Source organism: Penicillium psychrofluorescens (assembly GCF_964197705.1).
Source record: "Penicillium psychrofluorescens genome assembly, chromosome: 4".
Taxonomy (NCBI): Eukaryota; Fungi; Ascomycota; class Eurotiomycetes; order Eurotiales; family Aspergillaceae; genus Penicillium; species Penicillium psychrofluorescens.
Window position 1 is genome coordinate 446851 of NC_133442.1, and position 17247 is coordinate 464097.

General features: G+C 54.4%; 9 protein-coding genes across 9 annotated transcripts; 2 read left to right on the forward strand and 7 right to left on the reverse strand.

Moving 5' to 3' along the window:
• Positions 1 to 680: 680 nt before the first annotated feature.
• PFLUO_LOCUS5888 (uncharacterized protein) lies at positions 681 to 1712 on the reverse strand (the record flags this gene model as incomplete). Its single annotated transcript, XM_073783378.1, has 1 exon — positions 681 to 1712. One exon carries the CDS (start codon positions 1710 to 1712, stop codon positions 681 to 683), a length of 1032 nt encoding a protein of 343 aa, XP_073639939.1.
• Positions 1713 to 2089: 377 nt separating this feature from the next.
• Positions 2090 to 3723, reverse strand: PFLUO_LOCUS5889 (uncharacterized protein; the record flags this gene model as incomplete). Its single annotated transcript, XM_073783379.1, has 2 exons — positions 2090 to 3579; positions 3630 to 3723. The coding sequence occupies 2 exons, from the start codon at positions 3721 to 3723 to the stop codon at positions 2090 to 2092; spliced, it is 1584 nt and encodes a 527-aa protein (XP_073639940.1).
• Positions 3724 to 5787: 2064 nt separating this feature from the next.
• PFLUO_LOCUS5890 (uncharacterized protein) lies at positions 5788 to 6891 on the reverse strand (the record flags this gene model as incomplete). Its single annotated transcript, XM_073783380.1, has 1 exon — positions 5788 to 6891. The coding sequence occupies one exon, from the start codon at positions 6889 to 6891 to the stop codon at positions 5788 to 5790; it is 1104 nt and encodes a 367-aa protein (XP_073639941.1).
• A 359-nt stretch (positions 6892 to 7250) lies between these two features.
• PFLUO_LOCUS5891 (CMGC) lies at positions 7251 to 9219 on the forward strand (the record flags this gene model as incomplete). Its single annotated transcript, XM_073783381.1, has 5 exons — positions 7251 to 7423; positions 7488 to 8311; positions 8370 to 8442; positions 8496 to 8733; positions 8782 to 9219. The coding sequence occupies 5 exons, from the start codon at positions 7251 to 7253 to the stop codon at positions 9217 to 9219; spliced, it is 1746 nt and encodes a 581-aa protein (XP_073639942.1).
• A 488-nt stretch (positions 9220 to 9707) lies between these two features.
• Positions 9708 to 10227, reverse strand: PFLUO_LOCUS5892 (Alkyltransferase-like protein 1; the record flags this gene model as incomplete). Its single annotated transcript, XM_073783382.1, has 3 exons — positions 9708 to 9864; positions 9929 to 10055; positions 10113 to 10227. The coding sequence occupies 3 exons, from the start codon at positions 10225 to 10227 to the stop codon at positions 9708 to 9710; spliced, it is 399 nt and encodes a 132-aa protein (XP_073639943.1).
• A 235-nt stretch (positions 10228 to 10462) lies between these two features.
• On the reverse strand, positions 10463 to 11473 carry PFLUO_LOCUS5893 (Pre-mRNA-splicing factor cwc26; the record flags this gene model as incomplete). The annotated part of the gene is made up of 1 exon (XM_073783383.1): positions 10463 to 11473. One exon carries the CDS (start codon positions 11471 to 11473, stop codon positions 10463 to 10465), a length of 1011 nt encoding a protein of 336 aa, XP_073639944.1.
• Positions 11474 to 12833: 1360 nt separating this feature from the next.
• PFLUO_LOCUS5894 (1 3-beta-glucanosyltransferase gel4) lies at positions 12834 to 14462 on the forward strand (the record flags this gene model as incomplete). Its single annotated transcript, XM_073783384.1, has 1 exon — positions 12834 to 14462. One exon carries the CDS (start codon positions 12834 to 12836, stop codon positions 14460 to 14462), a length of 1629 nt encoding a protein of 542 aa, XP_073639945.1.
• Positions 14463 to 14942: 480 nt separating this feature from the next.
• PFLUO_LOCUS5895 (uncharacterized protein) lies at positions 14943 to 15660 on the reverse strand (the record flags this gene model as incomplete). Its single annotated transcript, XM_073783385.1, has 2 exons — positions 14943 to 15542; positions 15589 to 15660. The coding sequence occupies 2 exons, from the start codon at positions 15658 to 15660 to the stop codon at positions 14943 to 14945; spliced, it is 672 nt and encodes a 223-aa protein (XP_073639946.1).
• A 366-nt stretch (positions 15661 to 16026) lies between these two features.
• On the reverse strand, positions 16027 to 17195 carry PFLUO_LOCUS5896 (carboxy methyl transferase for protein phosphatase 2A; the record flags this gene model as incomplete). The annotated part of the gene is made up of 2 exons (XM_073783386.1): positions 16027 to 16910; positions 16961 to 17195. The coding sequence occupies 2 exons, from the start codon at positions 17193 to 17195 to the stop codon at positions 16027 to 16029; spliced, it is 1119 nt and encodes a 372-aa protein (XP_073639947.1).
• Positions 17196 to 17247: the final 52 nt, after the last annotated feature.

Genomic DNA, 17247 nt, shown 5'->3' on the forward strand with positions numbered 1-17247 from the left:
ATCTGCGCATAAACGCGTATAAAACCGGTGCCGGGCTGCCTGTGCACTCGGACGGCTTCTCGAAGCCGCCCTTGCAGAACCCGGCACATTGACTGTCCACATGGGAGAGCCCGGTGTGGGTTCATCGAGGCAGTCGCAGGATTCGCCAAGTGGGCCGGAAGGTCCGCAAACGACTGCAAAGCCGGCAATAATACCCTGCTTGTGGCTTTGCCAAGGTGCGATCTTCGTTGGGCAGCACGCGGGCTGTTTCGTATCTACTGACGGTGACCGATCTGATGGTCTGCGGTCATCGAGAACTCACTTTCTCCCGGTAATGCGTGCACGATTGATCATTTCAATCATCAGATCATCATGTGAGGTCGAGGTGGAAGAGTAAAAGGCAGAAGGAAAAGACAGGAGAAGGAAAAGAAGGGAGAAGTGGCTGCTCTTGTTTGCTTGATTGATTTCATTGTTCCCTTCCTTGGTCATTGTATTTGCTGCCTCGGAAGTTGCCTACATCTATCGGGCACACGGGAGATATCAAGAGATATCGCATATAATCAGTAACGGACGACATTCAACCAAATGCAGCCTCCAAATAAATCATCCAACAGATCCTCCCAAGAACAAGACCACATAATAAAAGAAAACAGAGAACAGAAAACGCCAGACCAGCTGTAAATGCAATGGATATCACGCGTTTAACAACACCTCCCTCGCTTGCGCGCCGTCTGGAACATCTCAACCTCTTCTCCATCACCCACCGTGGGCGTCGCCAGTCCTAGCCAGCTGCGCCGCTTGTCCGGGTGACCGAGCCGGAAGCTGCCTGCGCCATCTATGCTGCCAGGGGTAAATGGGCCAGCAGGGCCGCTCTCCCCGATAGGCGTGCCAGTGGTCGAAAACCCCAGGTCCGCGTCGCGGCGATTGCGCTGCTCGACCAGTTTGCGGGTGATCACTCGGAACACCTCGTCGATGCCTTCGCCGTCCTTGGCGCTGATCTCATGGCAGCAGTCCCAGCCGATCTCCTGGCCCCAGAAGGCACTACTGCGTTTACTATCGGGACTCTGCAGTGCCCCCGAGGACACATTCGCGGCACTGATACCAGATCCGCTGCCGCCAGACCCTAGCACGCCCGATCCAAAGGCCATCCCCATCCCCGCAGTGGGCGGCGGCGTCGATGCGCGCGATGGATAGAGTTGCTCAGCAACATACGCGATCGTGCGCTCAAAGGGCACACGGCGACTGGCAGGATCAACGGCCACGATATCAGACTTGGTGCCGACGACATGGATGACCAGTGGGTCAGCGTCATGATCTGCATCGCCGCCCCCGCCCAGGTTGCGGCGCAGTTCGCGCAACCAGCCCGCCATCTCCTGGAAGCTCTGTTCGTTAGTGATGTCGTAGCAGAGCAGACAGGCATGCGCGCCACGATAATATAATCGCGAGATGCTGCGAAAGCGCTCCTGGCCGGCTGTATCCCAGATTTGCAGCCGGACGATTGTGTCGGAGGTGCTGTCGAGTACGCGCTTGGTCACGAACGACGCGCCGACCGTGGAGGTGGTTGCGGCTGGGTTGAACGCGTTTTGCACATAGCGCTGGACGAGCGACGTCTTGCCGACGCCTACGGGGGTGAAATGAGCGGTGAGTTTGGCAGTCAAGGGGGGGTCGGAGGAGGGGAGCAGCATACCTTGCGCGCCCAGCACGACGATCTTGGCCTCAAGGGAGGAGCTCATGACGCGGGGTCAAGGAGGCCGACCGTGGGCTGGATGGGCATGATCTATCAGGATCCGAAAAGGTTGAGTGTCAAGAAGAAGACCAGAGGGTTGAGGGACCGGAGAGGAAAAGGAAAACAAAGAAGACCAGGGTGGAAATACCGCGGCGGGATCAGCCGATGAGGATTGTTTGGGCCGAATGTGATGCGGTCAGTTGATCGGCATGCGTCACTACCACTGGAAGGGCCGATGAACCATCACTCATGATATTCTCTAAATAATCTAACATGGTCTATAATCATAAATACGGTATCGGGGCAGTCGTATGAACAATGCACGGAAAGAGTAGGGTATTCGCAATAACCAGAATTTTGTCACGACTTCACCACGCTCAGGCTTTAAACCTGCTCCTCCGACGAGAACTGGGGGGACTCTCCAGGAGTACCCTTCTCCTCATTGGCCGCACTGTTGTTGGTGAAGCCATACTCGATAGCCTTGGCCTCGATCTCGTCGTCCGAGAGCCGGGGCAGCTCGTGAGAAGCCCGAACGTAGCTCATCTTTTCACAGTAGCCCTTGGCGAAGATGAGATCGATCTCCTCCAGACTGCGGCCCGCGGTCTCCGGGTAGAAGAAGTACATGGGCGGGATGAAGAGGGCGTTCATGCAGGCGAAGAACAAGTAGGTGCCCCACGAGATGTGCTGAATCATGACCGGAGTGATCATGACCACGGTGAAGTTGAAAAGCCAGTTGCTGCAGGTAGAGACGGCGTTGGCCTTGGCTCGCGTACGGATGGGCGACAGCTCAGCAGGGTACAGCCAGGGCAGCGGCAGCATCGCGGCACCGAAGAAGGCCATGTATAGGAACAGGCCGAACACGGCGCCCTTGGCCGGCCCCTTCGATCCGGGAATCAAACAGGCGAACACGATGATCATCGCCACCATCTGTCCAGTCATACCACCGATGAACAGCTTGCGGCGGCCAATCTTCTCGATGAAGAACCAGGAGAACGTGGCGAAGATGGCGTAGACAATCATGTTGACACCACCGATCAACATGGACATGAATTCATCCTGCTTCAAAGACGATTTCAACAGCACGGGTAGATAGTAGATGACAGCGTTGCAACCGGACAACTGCTGGGCGATTTGGGAGGAAGAGCCGATAATCATGCGGCGGAAGTGCTGCGTCTTGCCTCCTGTCAAAAGGTCCGAGTAGCCCGCGCCATTGGCCACACCGGCCGCCTCGATCGACTCGATAACCAGCTGCTTTTGGACCTGAGTGTGGTGGTCTTCGATCTCAGTCCCAGCCAGGGCCGCCAGCACGTACTCGCCCTCATGGACCTTGCCCTTGGAGATGAGATAACGGGGAGAGTCGGGCAAGAATGCCATGCCAACGATGATGATGATGCCGAACACGATCTGGAAGGCAATGGGGAAACGCCACACCAGCGGCGCCGGGCCGTAGGAGGCACCAAAATCAATCCAGTACGCGATCGCCGTGCCGATGGCAATGATACCTCCTTCGATACAGATCAACAGACCACGGTTGCTGGTGCGGGAGCACTCGGCCTGGTAGGTCGGGATGGTGGAGGTGTTCATGCCGTTGCCGATGCCGGTGATGACTCGGCCGAAGAAGAATTGGAGCAGGGGAATGTGGTCGATGAAGGAGGTCACCTGGATAATCACACCGATGATCATGATCGTGGCACCGGCGATGATCATCCACCGGCGACCCAGCCAGTCACCGGTGAACAGGGCGAACATGGCGCCGAACAGACAGCCCAGCTCGTAGACGGCAGTCACCAAGGCCTGCATGGTGGGGTCGCCCTTGGTGGCAGTGAAGATGTCATTGAAGGCCTTTGCACTGATAATCCCTGACATGACACCCTCTGTGGACGGGGTTAGCACGGAACGAAAGTGATGATCAAGAGGGACGTACGGTCATAACCGAACAGCAAGAATCCCATTGTGGCAATGGTCGAAATGGTCAACGACAGGGGCCTGCCGGACATGCCAGCATATTTGGGCGCCATGGTGACAGTAGGTGAAAGAAAGACAATGAGGTCGAATCCAGTTGACAAGATAGTGAAGGATCGGACTACCCCCCGGAAAATGGCACGTGTTAAGGAGTGAACAGGTACAGAAATGGAGATTGGTCGCGGAGAATGACCTGGGGGAAAGGAACGGTATTTGAATGATCGTGGGAAAAAAAGTGGCAAGTCCATTCTTTCTCCGTCCATATACTCGGAGCCGATTCAGGTCCCGCTCGGACTGGGTCCGGTGGAACCACGCGAGCCCCGAATGCATCAAATAACGACGAGCTAAGCATTATCTTGGGCCGATCCCGGTTTGTGTCCCTGATGACATCAGGCCCGAATATCAATGGGCCAAGTGCGAAATTTTAAGAGGGTCACCATGATGCTGGTTCGGTTGGGATTGGCAATGCCTCGCCCGAGTGGACTGGCTTGCATCCGCGGTCGTCCTCTGCTCCGCCGATACGGACGGGATGGAATTATGGTCTTGCGGTCTGTTGTGTGAGTTCGGCCGAATTCCAACGGAGGATGCCGGTGGCCTTCGCTATCATTCTCGCAGCTCAACAGGCACGCGGACGGCCAGCTCTGACTCGGGATAGTTGCCACGGTCGTGTTGCTATGGCGGATGCTGCCGACTCGACGTGATACCTACAGGGTTAGCCCCCTGCATGGTCGCACACAGCATCGGCTGTGGGTTTCGGGAAGCCGTGTGTGATGTTTTTCCCGAGAGCGATGATGAAAGAATGCACAACTAGTGGCGGATCAGTGGGTCGACCCACTATCGACCCGAGAATGTCTGGATGTCCGGTCGTGTTACCTTCCTTCATGGCCAAGGGGAGAAAGTCATAGGATGTAGCATGTAGTATGCAGTATCTGGTCGGCGTGTCGACTATGTACTACGGAATGGAATAGTCCTGTCTCTCTCCATTGCTCGTGGTAAGACCGATCCAATCCCCACTACGGCCATCCGCTCACACGTCATGGTCTCACCGCAAACAAAACGTGGACACCCGAATGTCAGGCTCCGCTGGTGATGTAGCTGCGAACCACCATTCGGATTATTCGAAATTTTCTCGAAAGACCTATGATGCTCGGGTTGGTTTGTCCGTCTGAACCAGAATGGATAAAGTCTTTACCACACATTCAACACCAGTGCATGAGAATTGTGTGTCCAAGTCAATCCACTATGCCAGACACTAGATCACAGTTGTGTCGGGCGCACTTCGCATAATAGTGATACTCCAACGGCCCCAACACCAGGTAGATGTCGCTTGGCATCCTTCCCGCCCCGCGCTGCCGAATGCAGAGACGTCATAACCAGAGCAAACCAAGCAAACCACCTCTGCCCGATCTACGGAAAATCCCGCCGTGGTTCATCCAGTATTGCCTGATAGGCTCACCAGACAATAATGCACACGGGGGCTCGCGGTGGCAATCAGGACACCCATCGTTGGTTCAGACGTCCCGGGCACCGACGAATCATGCACGGAACAGAATTTGCCTCTCGTCCGACTGTATTTTTTCACCCGAAACCTGGGGAGCAGAGCAGATGCGGAGTGGCTAATCAGTCGGAGCAGGCGGAATCGAAATGTAGGGAAAATGACAATGACAATGTGATGATCGACAGTGGCGCCGCGAGCCAAGATTTGCTCCAAGTTGCAACGGATCGACGCTAGGTTAATTTGGCATGGCATCGGGGTGGAGGGAGCACTAACTAATTGCATACTCTGGATGATTGACAGTAAAGAGTGTTGCAGTTCAACTTCCGTACTCCCGTGCGGAACTGACACTCCGTGTGTCCTGCCGAACATGACCGATCTAGGAGAATCAGTGTCTTTGCTGACCCACTCCGTTAGGTTCATGGGAAATGATCTTGACTCGAAATGATTGGTCTTCTCACTAACTACTGCATTGCAGCCGCAGTGGCCAGACAGTATATTTTGTGAATTAGCTCAAATTAAGATATATGATGCGTCGCATGGGGTCCACTGGACGTCCGCGGAAAAGAAATGCTCGACGCTATGCAAGTATGTACCAAGAAGAGAAAGGAAACGAGGCGCGGAATCATAGCTCAATCACCTGCGGTGGATTCTTCAATTGCCCGCTATCCCGATACATACAGGCCGCATTCACCATCCATCCACCGGCACCGTTCTCGCCGCCCCAGATCTGCGACCAGATCACCCCGAGCACGCCGTAGACCACCACCCGGGCCGCGTCGATCCAGCCCGCGGGGTCAAACAAATCACGCAAGAACCCAGCGAGCGAGGTAAAGCGGCCAAATTGCGCGCGGTGTCTGCGATTGGCACACAGTCGTTCCCATGCGCGCTGGGCATCATCCCAGAACACGGGTTCGCGGCCGGCTGATTCGTGGACGTGTCCGAAGACATGCAACGCAGGGCGAATACGCCAGGACTCGGCGAGGAGATTCGGACAGCCGGTGGAGTAGATGGGAGACAGGTCTAGATGCGACTGGGGCGGGGTGTGAGTGATGAGGATGTCAGTTTCGGGAGGCACCGTTCGCGACCACGCATCGTTGTGTGGAGGATATGTAAAGGCATGTTCCGGACCAAAGGAAACTATAGCCGGGATTTGGGGTGCGCCATAGATATTCAGTGAGCGCGGCTGGGAGCTCATCAGAGCAGTAGTGGAGGAGGTCGAGGAGGACGGCGGGAAAGTGAGAGTGACGGCCGAATGTTGGAGGTAATGGATATCGCCCCAGTCGATCTGGGAAGCAGCGGTCAAGTCGTCCAGGGAATGAATCGAGGCGGTGGATGAGATGGCAGCGAACGATGTCCCCTCCTCGTCGCGATCCTCCTCGCAACGAGATCGCGCATCGAAGTAGCTGTCATGGTTGCCGCAGATCACGACTTTGTTGGGATGTGGCAGTGTTTTGAGCCAGTCGACCGCCGCCTGGATTTCACGCACCGAGCCATCGTTGCAGAGGTCGCCGGCGTGGATGAGCAGGTCACCATCAGGCACATCGGGCCATTCGAGGGTGTGGGTGTCGGAGATGCAGACCACACGAATGGGCCGAGTATCAGGCGGGGGAAGACGGGGAGGCCCGCGAAGATGGAGAAGCAACTGGTGCAGAGGATAGAGCAGGGCGACCAGGGGGGATGAGATCAGGTAGTCGGGCACTGGGCGACGGTGGAAGGGGCTGGTCATGGTGTGTTGTAGACTGTATGGAGAGTATGTAGTATGGAGAAGGGCAGGTTGAAGTGTCTGTGGCTGTTTGCGGAACAAGAGTGTGGCCGCTCACTGTGACGGATCGATCTCTCTTCTAGCCCCGACCTTGACCTGTTTTTCCCCCTTCTGCTGCTCCATCTGCCTCCTTCTTTTCTTTTTTTCTCTTCCCTGTTCCTTTTTCTCTTTTTTTTATTCTATTTTCCCTGGGGCTCGGCTCAATAGTTCAGCTCCACGCCCATCCACCGCCTCGCCCGGGCAGCCAGAACGAACTTGCCGACCGTGTCTGCCCCGCCTCGCTCAGCTTTCCCCAACCACCACAACTCCCAAATCAACCAACTATGGAAGGCGTCGATCTCACCAAGGCGATGCTGAATAAGGGCAAGCAGATGGCCAGCGTTGCGGCGTCAGCTGCCAATGGCAACGGCGGCAAGAAGAGGCGCAAGGGCACTGATCTGAAGCCAATCGTCACGAACGAAGCTGGCGCGCCTGGGTCAGATCCCGCCACCGAATCGTAGGTCCTGCCTGACCGTCCTATCTACCACCACCCCCATGTCTAATTCTCATTTTGGTCGCAGTGGTGCAGCGGGCACCAACCCGAAACTGGCCGGAGCCCCCTCGTCGCGATCGCCGTCGTCATCATCCGCCGACGAGTTGGAGACCACCGCTGAGGAGGAAGATTCGGAGGACTACTGTAAGGGCGGCTACCACCCGGTCGCTGTCGGAGAAACATACAACAATGGCCGGTACGTCGTCGTGCGCAAGCTAGGATGGGGCCACTTCTCCACCGTCTGGCTGTCGCGGGATACAACCACGGGAAAGCACGTCGCGCTCAAGGTCGTCCGCTCGGCCGCCCACTACACCGAGACCGCCATCGATGAGATCAAGCTCCTCAGCCGGATCGTCCAGGCAAAACCATCGCATCCGGGCAGGAAACATGTCGTCAGTCTGCTCGACTCATTCGAGCACAAGGGACCGAACGGTGTGCATGTCTGCATGGTGTTCGAGGTGCTGGGCGAGAATCTTCTGGGACTGATCAAGCGATGGAACCACCGTGGGATTCCGATGCCGCTGGTGAAGCAGATCACCAAGCAAGTGCTGCTGGGGTTGGACTACCTCCACCGCGAGTGCGGCATCATCCACACAGACCTCAAGCCAGAGAACGTGTTGATCGAGATCGGTGATGTGGAGCAAATTGTCAAGGCCCATGTGAAGGAGGAGGCCAAAAAAGAAGAGAAAGAGAAAGAGGACAATCGCAATGGGCGGAGACGGCGACGGACGTTGATCACGGGGAGTCAGCCGCTGCCCAGTCCGTTGAACACCAGCTTCAGCAGCTTCGACTTTAAACACAGCTCCCAGAACTCTCACAGCAGTCTCAGTCAGATGGTGAACGATTCATCGGGTAGGTTGTTTCTCCACAAGCTATGGCAGTTGGCTAATATTTGCAATCGCTCCAACAGAGAAGCCGTCGATGAAGGAAACACTGGGTGTCAAGGAAGAGGACGAGCAACAGCAGACAAGAGAGAGGACAGCGTATGCTCCCATTGGCCCTGCTGGGGGGTTCCAAACTGACACAACTTTCGCAGTGATCTCCTAGAGAGAGAGGTATCTGGGATCTCTCTAGACAAAGGCTCGTCGCCCAAGGAGCCAGAAGATGAGTTTGACGCCAATATTATCTCCGTCAAGATCGCAGATCTGGGCAACGCGTGCTGGGTGGGTCACCATTTCACCAACGACATCCAGACGCGGCAATATCGGTCACCAGAAGTCATCATGGGGGCCAAGTGGGGAGCCAGTACCGACGTCTGGAGCATGGCCTGCATGGTAAGTGATGTCCTTGATGGTTTTGCGGCCTGCTGTTAACTCTTCTAGGTCTTTGAACTCATCACTGGAGACTACCTATTCGATCCACAGTCGGGTACCAAGTACGGGAAAGATGACGACCATATCGCACAGATCATCGAACTACTCGGCCCGTTCCCCAAGTCCCTCTCTTTGTCCGGGAAATGGTCCCAGGAGATCTTTAAGCGCAACGGCGAACTGCGCAATATACACCGACTTCGCCACTGGGCGTTGCCGGACGTCCTGCGGGAAAAATACCACTACTCGATGGAAGAGAGTATGCGCGTTGGCGAATTCCTCCTCCCGATGCTCGATCTCTCTCCAGATAAGCGCGCCAATGCGGGTGGCATGGCATCGCACGAGTGGATGAAGGAGACGGCGGGGATGGACGGGATTGATTTAGGAATTGCACCGGGGACTCGTGGGGAGGGGATTGAAGGATGGGCCACCGAAGTCAAGCGGCGGTGAGAATTTGAACCGAGAAGAACAAGTTCTACGATAGGTCATGTCGCAATGACCAATGTGGGTTAACGATCTTTCTTTTTTCTTTCCTATTTCCACTTATGACGATCCGGGCCGGTTTGTTTCTTGTCTCTTCTTTGGGTCATACTCTGGTTGGCATTGGGGAAGATTGTCTTTCTTCAACCGGATGCGCCTTACAACCTATACTGTCCATCTACCTGTCATCTTTCCTCTTTCCTATCTGCGTCATAGATTCTCGTTGCGTTGTTTTTCCCTATCCCTATCCTTGGTGGAATTTGTCCGAGTTTCGCGCGGTCCAGGATGGGCTATCTCATCCCCCTGTCTACGATACTAGACTCCCACCCAACCAGACCAGCCTGACCCAATATATGAATTTGGTCCTTAACTGCTGGTGCACAGAGTAGATCACTAGGGACAAGGAAGATGCAAATATTTGCTACGGACGTTCTAGCACACAATACACGTCTCTATCATCAAAGGTTGTCACCAGCCACGTCGTCATTCGGCAACGAAGTAGGAAACCAGCCATACCGCGAGAAATCCACGTACCACTCGCCCATACTGTCCGTGGTAACCTCGACATTTTCCTGCTGAAGCGCGTCTGCTTGGCGCTGAGCGCTGCCAGGTCCGCTACCATCATCATCAGCGTAATTACTAATAAGATGATTGGCAAACTTCTTCACAGAAAGCATACCGATGCGAAATCATGCCTCGGGTATTGATCACCCGTTGCCACGGCACATTCGCCGAGGTGAAATGGCTTCCCGAATCCGAGGATGGGAGAGATTTCAAAACAGCGCCGACCTGGCGGGCTCTCTGGGCTACGCATAGCGTCAGTGATCAATCTACCACTCCAATGATCAAAGGAAACAGCGTACGCTCACCCAGCAGACGTGCAATGTGACCGTATGTCGTGACTCGGCCGTGAGGGATCTCCTGGATAGCGCCATACACGGCGTTGGCCCACCACTCTGCTTCCTCTGAGCGGGACATGTCGTAGTGTCTATGCTTCGGGCATATCACAGTACCGAATGAAGATCGCGACCAAGTGTGTAGCAGATGAGTTCAGATGAATTCTCTCGCTCGCCTTGCAGTTCCTTGGATTAGTCATGTGTTTGGGATCCCCTCTACAGCCACTATTCCCAGCCTGAGTAGGTGGCGTTTGTAGACAAGTGATATCTAAAATGATATTCTATGATAGTTATGGGTATTTAACAGCGAAAGAAATCTACTCATCCATCTGCCACTGATACTCCAGGGCCTCCATCCTCTCCTTCTTATTCCTCGAAGCAAACCACTCCTTCTCAAAACCATTGGCCCGATCCACTCCATCCCACCGATGGCCCGGCCGAATACCGTAGCGATTAGGCTGGAATGCGCCCTTGTACAACGGTTTCCCAGTAACGCTCGCCCCCGGCTCAGGGAGGTTTGTCAAGAACTGCGCGGCGGGATCATTCCACCGCTGCCGCGCCTTGAGTTCATCGTTCATCGTGTCGTCTTCGATCGTTCGAGCCACGGGCATGCTGCGCACGTCTTGTAGTTCCTGCTTGCGCGTCTCGCGTTGCTGTCGTTGTACATCGCCCATCAGCGCCTCGCGGGCGCGCTCTTCTTTCTCGCGTTTTTCTTCTTCAGCGCGCCGCGCTTCGGCCCGCTTCATTGCCACATTGATGATGCGCCCGGATGCATCACGATAGATTGTTTCCTGGGCCATTGTGTCGGATGTTGCGGGGTCTTGGAACTGTGCTGCCTCGGCTCGTTTCCGTCGCTCCTGCGCCTTCACCATCGCCGCTGTCTGCTTGGCTGTCTGGAGTCCTGCGAGCGCCCCGGATTCCATGCGCAGGCCCTGGTCTTCGTCCTCCGCTTCTATCATCGGCGCATCATCATCGCCGTCTTCTGCACGGTGTGCCGCCTGCTCTGCAGCTGCAGATGCTAAGATCGCGTCTGCAGCTTCTTGTTCACTGCCTGCGCCTGATGCCCCGATGGTTTTCCAGCCGGATTTCTTGGCGCGTCGGAACTCAGCACTCTTGTGTGTCGTATCCACGGACGGGCGGTCTTCATCGTCGAGACCCGCGTTTGCGGCTGAGGAGCGCAGGTCCGTTGTGTCGTCGTCAGTGATGATGAGCCCCGAGTCTGCGGTGTCGACGGCTTTGGTCTTCTTGCGTTTCTTTTTGGGTCTTTCTGTGCCTGGATCGGCAGTGAGGTAGTTCTTCGCGAGGTACTCGGCCAGGGAGCCTGGCATGGTGGTGTATGTTTTGTATGGTTAAGTGATTGGGGGAGAAATGAAGGAAAGCACTTGGCTCGACAAGGACTTATCGATAGTCGGCGGAAGGTTTATCCGAACTATACTCGTAGGTTCCTGCGTAGCTGGGAAGTATTAAGAAGAGCTAAGAAGAAAAGAAAAACATGGAAACAGCTGCCTAACAAGAATATAGGTATTACCACCAAAAGCGCCTGTTAAAACTGCCTTGTTTATAGTTAGGAACTAAGAAAATCCGGTGTCTGACTACTATTAGTAAGGTGACGCGCCAGAACGCACGTTGACGGACCAAGGGATATCTGTTAGTTCTAGTGATCGTAATCTCTTTTAGCTCTAATGACTCAAGTAGCCCGGTAGATTTACTAGTCTCTTGTCTGACTGACAAGCATTACTTGCTCTTGTACTCCGTACACAGCCTCCTAGGGTTCTTCGGGCTATTTTTGGTTGATCGACATTAATCCCCTGCCGACAGCCTCGCAAGATTCTCGGGGCTATTGTTGGTTGATAGACATGAATGTCCCGGTCTCCGATGACTTGCTACCATCAAGACCCCCAGCGGCCAACCTACATGCTCTTTCAGCTACATCGACTTCTGCTAGTGAAGAGAATCCTAGGGGAGCTAGTGACTCTAGCCATAATACCCTTGATATCATGAATCAAATGAAGAAAAGACCTCAAGACTAATATCAACTCCGTTGCAGTAGGCCCTTTCTTCAACGGGACAGCACCCATAATGGAAGTGCAATTCTCGAATAAATAAATCGCTGATAGAAATCTATCTGGGGATGCTCAACAATTCAGGGGGCGAAATAACCAACAAAAACTAATACAAAATAGGAAAAAATGCGGGATAGAGCTGAGCGTCCAATTCTTGACACTATTTAATATAGCCACCCTTGATTACAGCAATCACCCTCTGCTAACCACCAACTGCCATTAGGACAAGCAGTATACGAAGCATCGTTGATCGAAAGGGACAAACTGTGGCCAGGAAGTCGGGACGAGTTTACTTCCACCCAACCCGCTGCTCCCGCCCCTTTCGCCCCCGCGATGTTATGTTGTTGCCTCGAGGCAGATCAACCCGTTGACCTATGGCAAGGCTCGCTCCCCTGGGCTGTGCCTCTTTAGGGGTGCTACTGCGGCTTAAACCTCTCCAGTCAGGAGAAAGTACTGGTGTTGGTTCGATATGGTTGTAGTAATCCTGAATATATAGAAATGCTTGTTCATAAGTGGCGTGGTTGCAGTGGTAGAAACCCTTTATTTCCTCTTCCTTCGTTCTGCTTCACTTTCCCATCCTTCTCGTTGATTTTCTTTTGGTTGGTGTGACATTCGTTTGACCACAATGAAGACTTCGCTCCTTGCCGGCATTGCTGCCCTCGCCGGGATGGCCATGGCCGACGTGCCCGATATCGTGATCCAGGGCAAGAAGTTCTTCTATTCGAACAACGGCACGGAATTCTACATCCGTGGTGTTGCCTATCAGCCGGACTACACTGCCCGTGCTGGCGCGACTGCTACCACAGACGATTACACCGATCCCCTGGCCGATATCGATACCTGCTCGCGTGATATTCCCTACTTGGTCGCACTACGCACTAATGTTGTCCGGACCTACGCCGTCAACCCTAACTCGAGCCACGATGCGTGCATGAAGGCCCTAGCGGATGCGGGCATCTATGTTATTAGTGACCTAGCATCCCCCGCTCAATCTATCGACCAGGAAAGCCCCCAGTGGACCACTGATCTTTTCACCCGCTACGCCGAAGTCGTCGATGCGTTCGCCGGCTATAGCAACATGATTGGTTTCTTCGTCGGAAATGAGGTTGCCGACAACCCCAGTAATACGGACTCGATGCCCTTCGTCAAGGCCGCCGCTCGTGACATGAAGGCCTACATCAAGGAGAAGGGCTACCGTTCCTCCCTCGCTATCGGGTACGCCACTGATGATGACGCGAGCATTCGCGAAAATGTTGCCGATTACCTTGTTTGTGATGACGAATCCAACTGGATTGACATGTTCGGCTACAACATCTACGAGTTTTGCGGACATGCGACCTATGTATCGTCTACTTATAACGTGCGCACCGATCAATTTCGAGATTATCCCGTACCCGCCTTCTTCTCAGAATACGGCTGTATCCACCCGAGTCCCCGTCACTTCTACGATATCCCGATTTTGTACGGCCCTGAGATGGAGAACGTGTGGAGTGGTGGTATCGTGTATATGTACTACCAGACCCCCAACAACTACGGCCTTGTGTCGATTGTGGACAACAAAGTTAGCGAGCTACCCGATTATAACTTCCTATCGGAAGAGATCAAGTCGGCCACTCCGACTGGCGTGAATAGCGCTGACTACACTAATACCAACACTCAAGGCAGTAGCTGCCCTGCTACCAACTCTGACTGGCTCGCTGCGCCCACTAATCTTCCACCGTCGCCTAACACGGAGCTATGCGAGTGCATGTTTGACAGCCTTACCTGTGTGCCCAAAGATGGTACCTCGCAGGCGGCATTGATCAAGAACGGATTCAACTATATCTATGGCCTGACGAACGCCATAGACTATGTTTCCGGTGTTATCCACAACGGAACTACGGGCCAGTACGGTGCCTATGCTATGTGCAATCCGCAGCAGCAAGCCGGCTGGGCCATGAACCAGTACTATGAACAGAATGGCCAAAATGGCGATGCTTGTGATTTCAATGGCATTGGGACTACGAAGGCCGCCACGAGCGCTTCCGGCAGCTGTGCTACGTCGATGAGCTCCATTGGTCCCAAGGGCACCAACACTGTCTCCGGCGGCCCGGTTGCCAGTGGCGGTGTTGCCAGCGGCGGTGTTGCCGCCACCACCACCTCGGGTATTGCTGTCCCCAACATCTTGCACCAGGCCGTATACATTGGCCACTGGCAGGTCGCTGCCTACATTGTCACCGCCCTCGTTTCTGGCGTCAGTATGATCATGTTGTAGGCCAGTATAGATACCTCGACGTTTCGCCTATTGTGATAGGAGCAGGCGTGGCTGAGAGAGCCGATACCCTTCCACTCTGTTTTGTTAATATATATGTGTGTACATAGTCTTGTCTTGTTTGGCCTGCAAACAAGTGTTTCTGGTCTTCTATATGGCAGTGGTGATGTCGTCCCAAGCCTTCAAGTCTCCGTTTATGCAACGTCCAATGGTCCCCCAGTGTACCCCACAGGTAGTCTTTCGAAGCATTCCGAACTCGATCCTGTCTTTGTCTCCTCGAGTTCCACTGCAACCATTTCGTGGCCAAATAAGCGGCTGGCCGCTGCCTCCGTAGACAAAAGCAATACCAAGAAGTGGACTGTTTGTTGAAGATCCAGATATCATAGACTCCCTTCGATGGTTGGCACGCTCTAGACTAATACAAAGTAAAAAGCTACTTTGTCTGCTAGTGCTTGCATCTTTGGCTTTTACTGCTTATTTGAACTATTGCTTCCGCTCCATCTGCGCAACCACTTTCGACCGCGTTTCATCCCACTCATCCCAGACAATGGAATAGACCGCGGTATGCCTCCCCGGCACTTCTCCCGTCGTGCCATTCCTTTTCTCCAGAGCCTCCACAGGATTCCCGCGCGCAAACGCCCGATGCCACCGTAGTACGCCCTCAAACTCGAATCCCATCCGCAAGGCTGTCTTTCGAGACACCGCATTCTCGCTGTTGCATAGCCATTCCACACGCCGCAGGCCCAGACCCCCCGCAGGAGGGGGATCGAGCAGATAGAGGAGGACTAGTCCGATCGCATTCGATCCTACGTGGGTGCCGTGAAATTCCGGGAAGACAATCACGCCGATCTCGGTGACCGCGTTGACTGTATTCGTGTGTGACAAGGCTATAACACCCGCGTACTTGTTACCCGCGGCTTTATCGATGACGGCGTAGAAGCATTCCTCGGGCGATGCCCGACTGGGATTGTAGACCTCTCTTAGGAAGTCCGCCTCGGTCTCAACCACTGGGAACACAATGTACGTTAAGATTTCCGGATGGGTGTTGATCTCTTCGACGAAGCGCGCTACATGAACATTGGGCTGCCCGAGTTAGGTCCGTCTTTTATCGTGGAGATGATAGGCATACATCGAATGGCTCTAGGGCGACGAGATCATTCTCTAGGCGTCGCTGCTCGTAGTGAAAAACTGCCTCCGACATGATGGATATGAGTATAGCCAAAAAGATGGGTCGCCCCTTTGTGCCCGTAAGCAGGGACGACGCTAGACTCAAAGGGGGGTCATCGATGTACACTACATTTGTACTTTCCTAGAACTTTAGTAGATAACTTGCATTCAACCTCCAGTGTTCATGGTGAGATAGGTGAAGCTTAAAACCCTTGAACTTCCAAGTGATTGTTTGCCAGGATCACTGCAAGCAGCTACCAAGTGGGGTTGGACTCGGTGATATATAACTGCTCTCATCTTTTATAACCCTATCCTTCTACTATGCGAGTTTGAAGATCCGACAATAAACTATGCCGATTGTCGTCATAATCACATCGTCTACACAACGCCGACATGCACATCACTCGCTGCCCTCCTGAGCCTCCAGGTTCTTCCATCCCCCAAACACCGGCTCATCATCCCGGTCTCTCCACCCCCAAGCAACGCAGTAATGCCGAGCCAGCAACCGCCACTCCTCCATCTCATCCAACATCTCTAGTCCGGCCACCCGCTCTTTCTCCTCCTCGCCCACCCATCGCTCCCAAATGAAATCAATATCCGCAGCGGCTTGTCCGCTCGCGAGTCCCTGCTCCCGGAACCGGGCTCGCTGGGCCTCGAGCGAGGCATACCGATGCAGAGTCTGAAGATGGATTCCGCGCGCTGCGAGGTTGGAGACCATTGTGCGGCCGAAGGGGTCGTTTGGTCGGATTGGTTCGTAAAAGATTAGACCGAGAGGGGTGGTGGGTTGTTGTGAAGTATGATTGGAAATGTGTTTGGTGAAGAATGCAACCACATTGTCGGCTTCGGTTGGTGATAGGTATATCAGACAGCATTCAGAGATCAGGAGGGTCGGTAGCTCGGTTTCCACGCCAGGAAGTATTGTTTCTGGAGATGAGGTGTTCGGGGAGAGAACACGTAGGTCGAGGGGATGGAGGTGGTACGAGGGCGAATGAAGTGCATCCGCGGATTTTGAGACTGTCACCTTATTCTCGGAGGCATTGATGCCCAGCACTTGCTGCAGCAGCGATGATGAGCGAATAGCACGGACCTTGGCCGCTGTGTTGACGGAGAAATCGATCTCGTGGTAGACAAAGTCCGGGGTGGAGCGCGACGAGAGCAGGCGAAATATCCGTGTGTCGGACCCAGCACCGAGCGAGATGATCTGTTTCTTCTGGTTGTCTGCGCTGTACGGGCCGAGGAAGCGCGCCACGAGCTGGTCGATCGCGGTTGCGCGTACATAGGTGCCTGGGGCGCCTCGTCAGCTATGTATTGGTGCTACAAACCAAATCACCAACCTCGATTGATAATTGGAAATCGCCTCGTCGCCGACTCGGACGGTGTCAACGCCTCTACGTACGCGTCGTCCAGGTACCCCAGCTCGACGGCGCTCAGCCGGGAAACACTGGCGTCATTGTCCGTGCTCTGGACGATACAATCCTTTCCTTGAGGGCGATATGGGCCATCATCGGGTCGGGAACGGCGGGGGCCTCGTCGGAGCGTGTTCAGGTTGGGGATCTGAGGAGCGGCCATGAAAGGAGGAAGAAGAGGAAGAAGAGGTGAAAGTGGGAGATCGAGCTGGTGG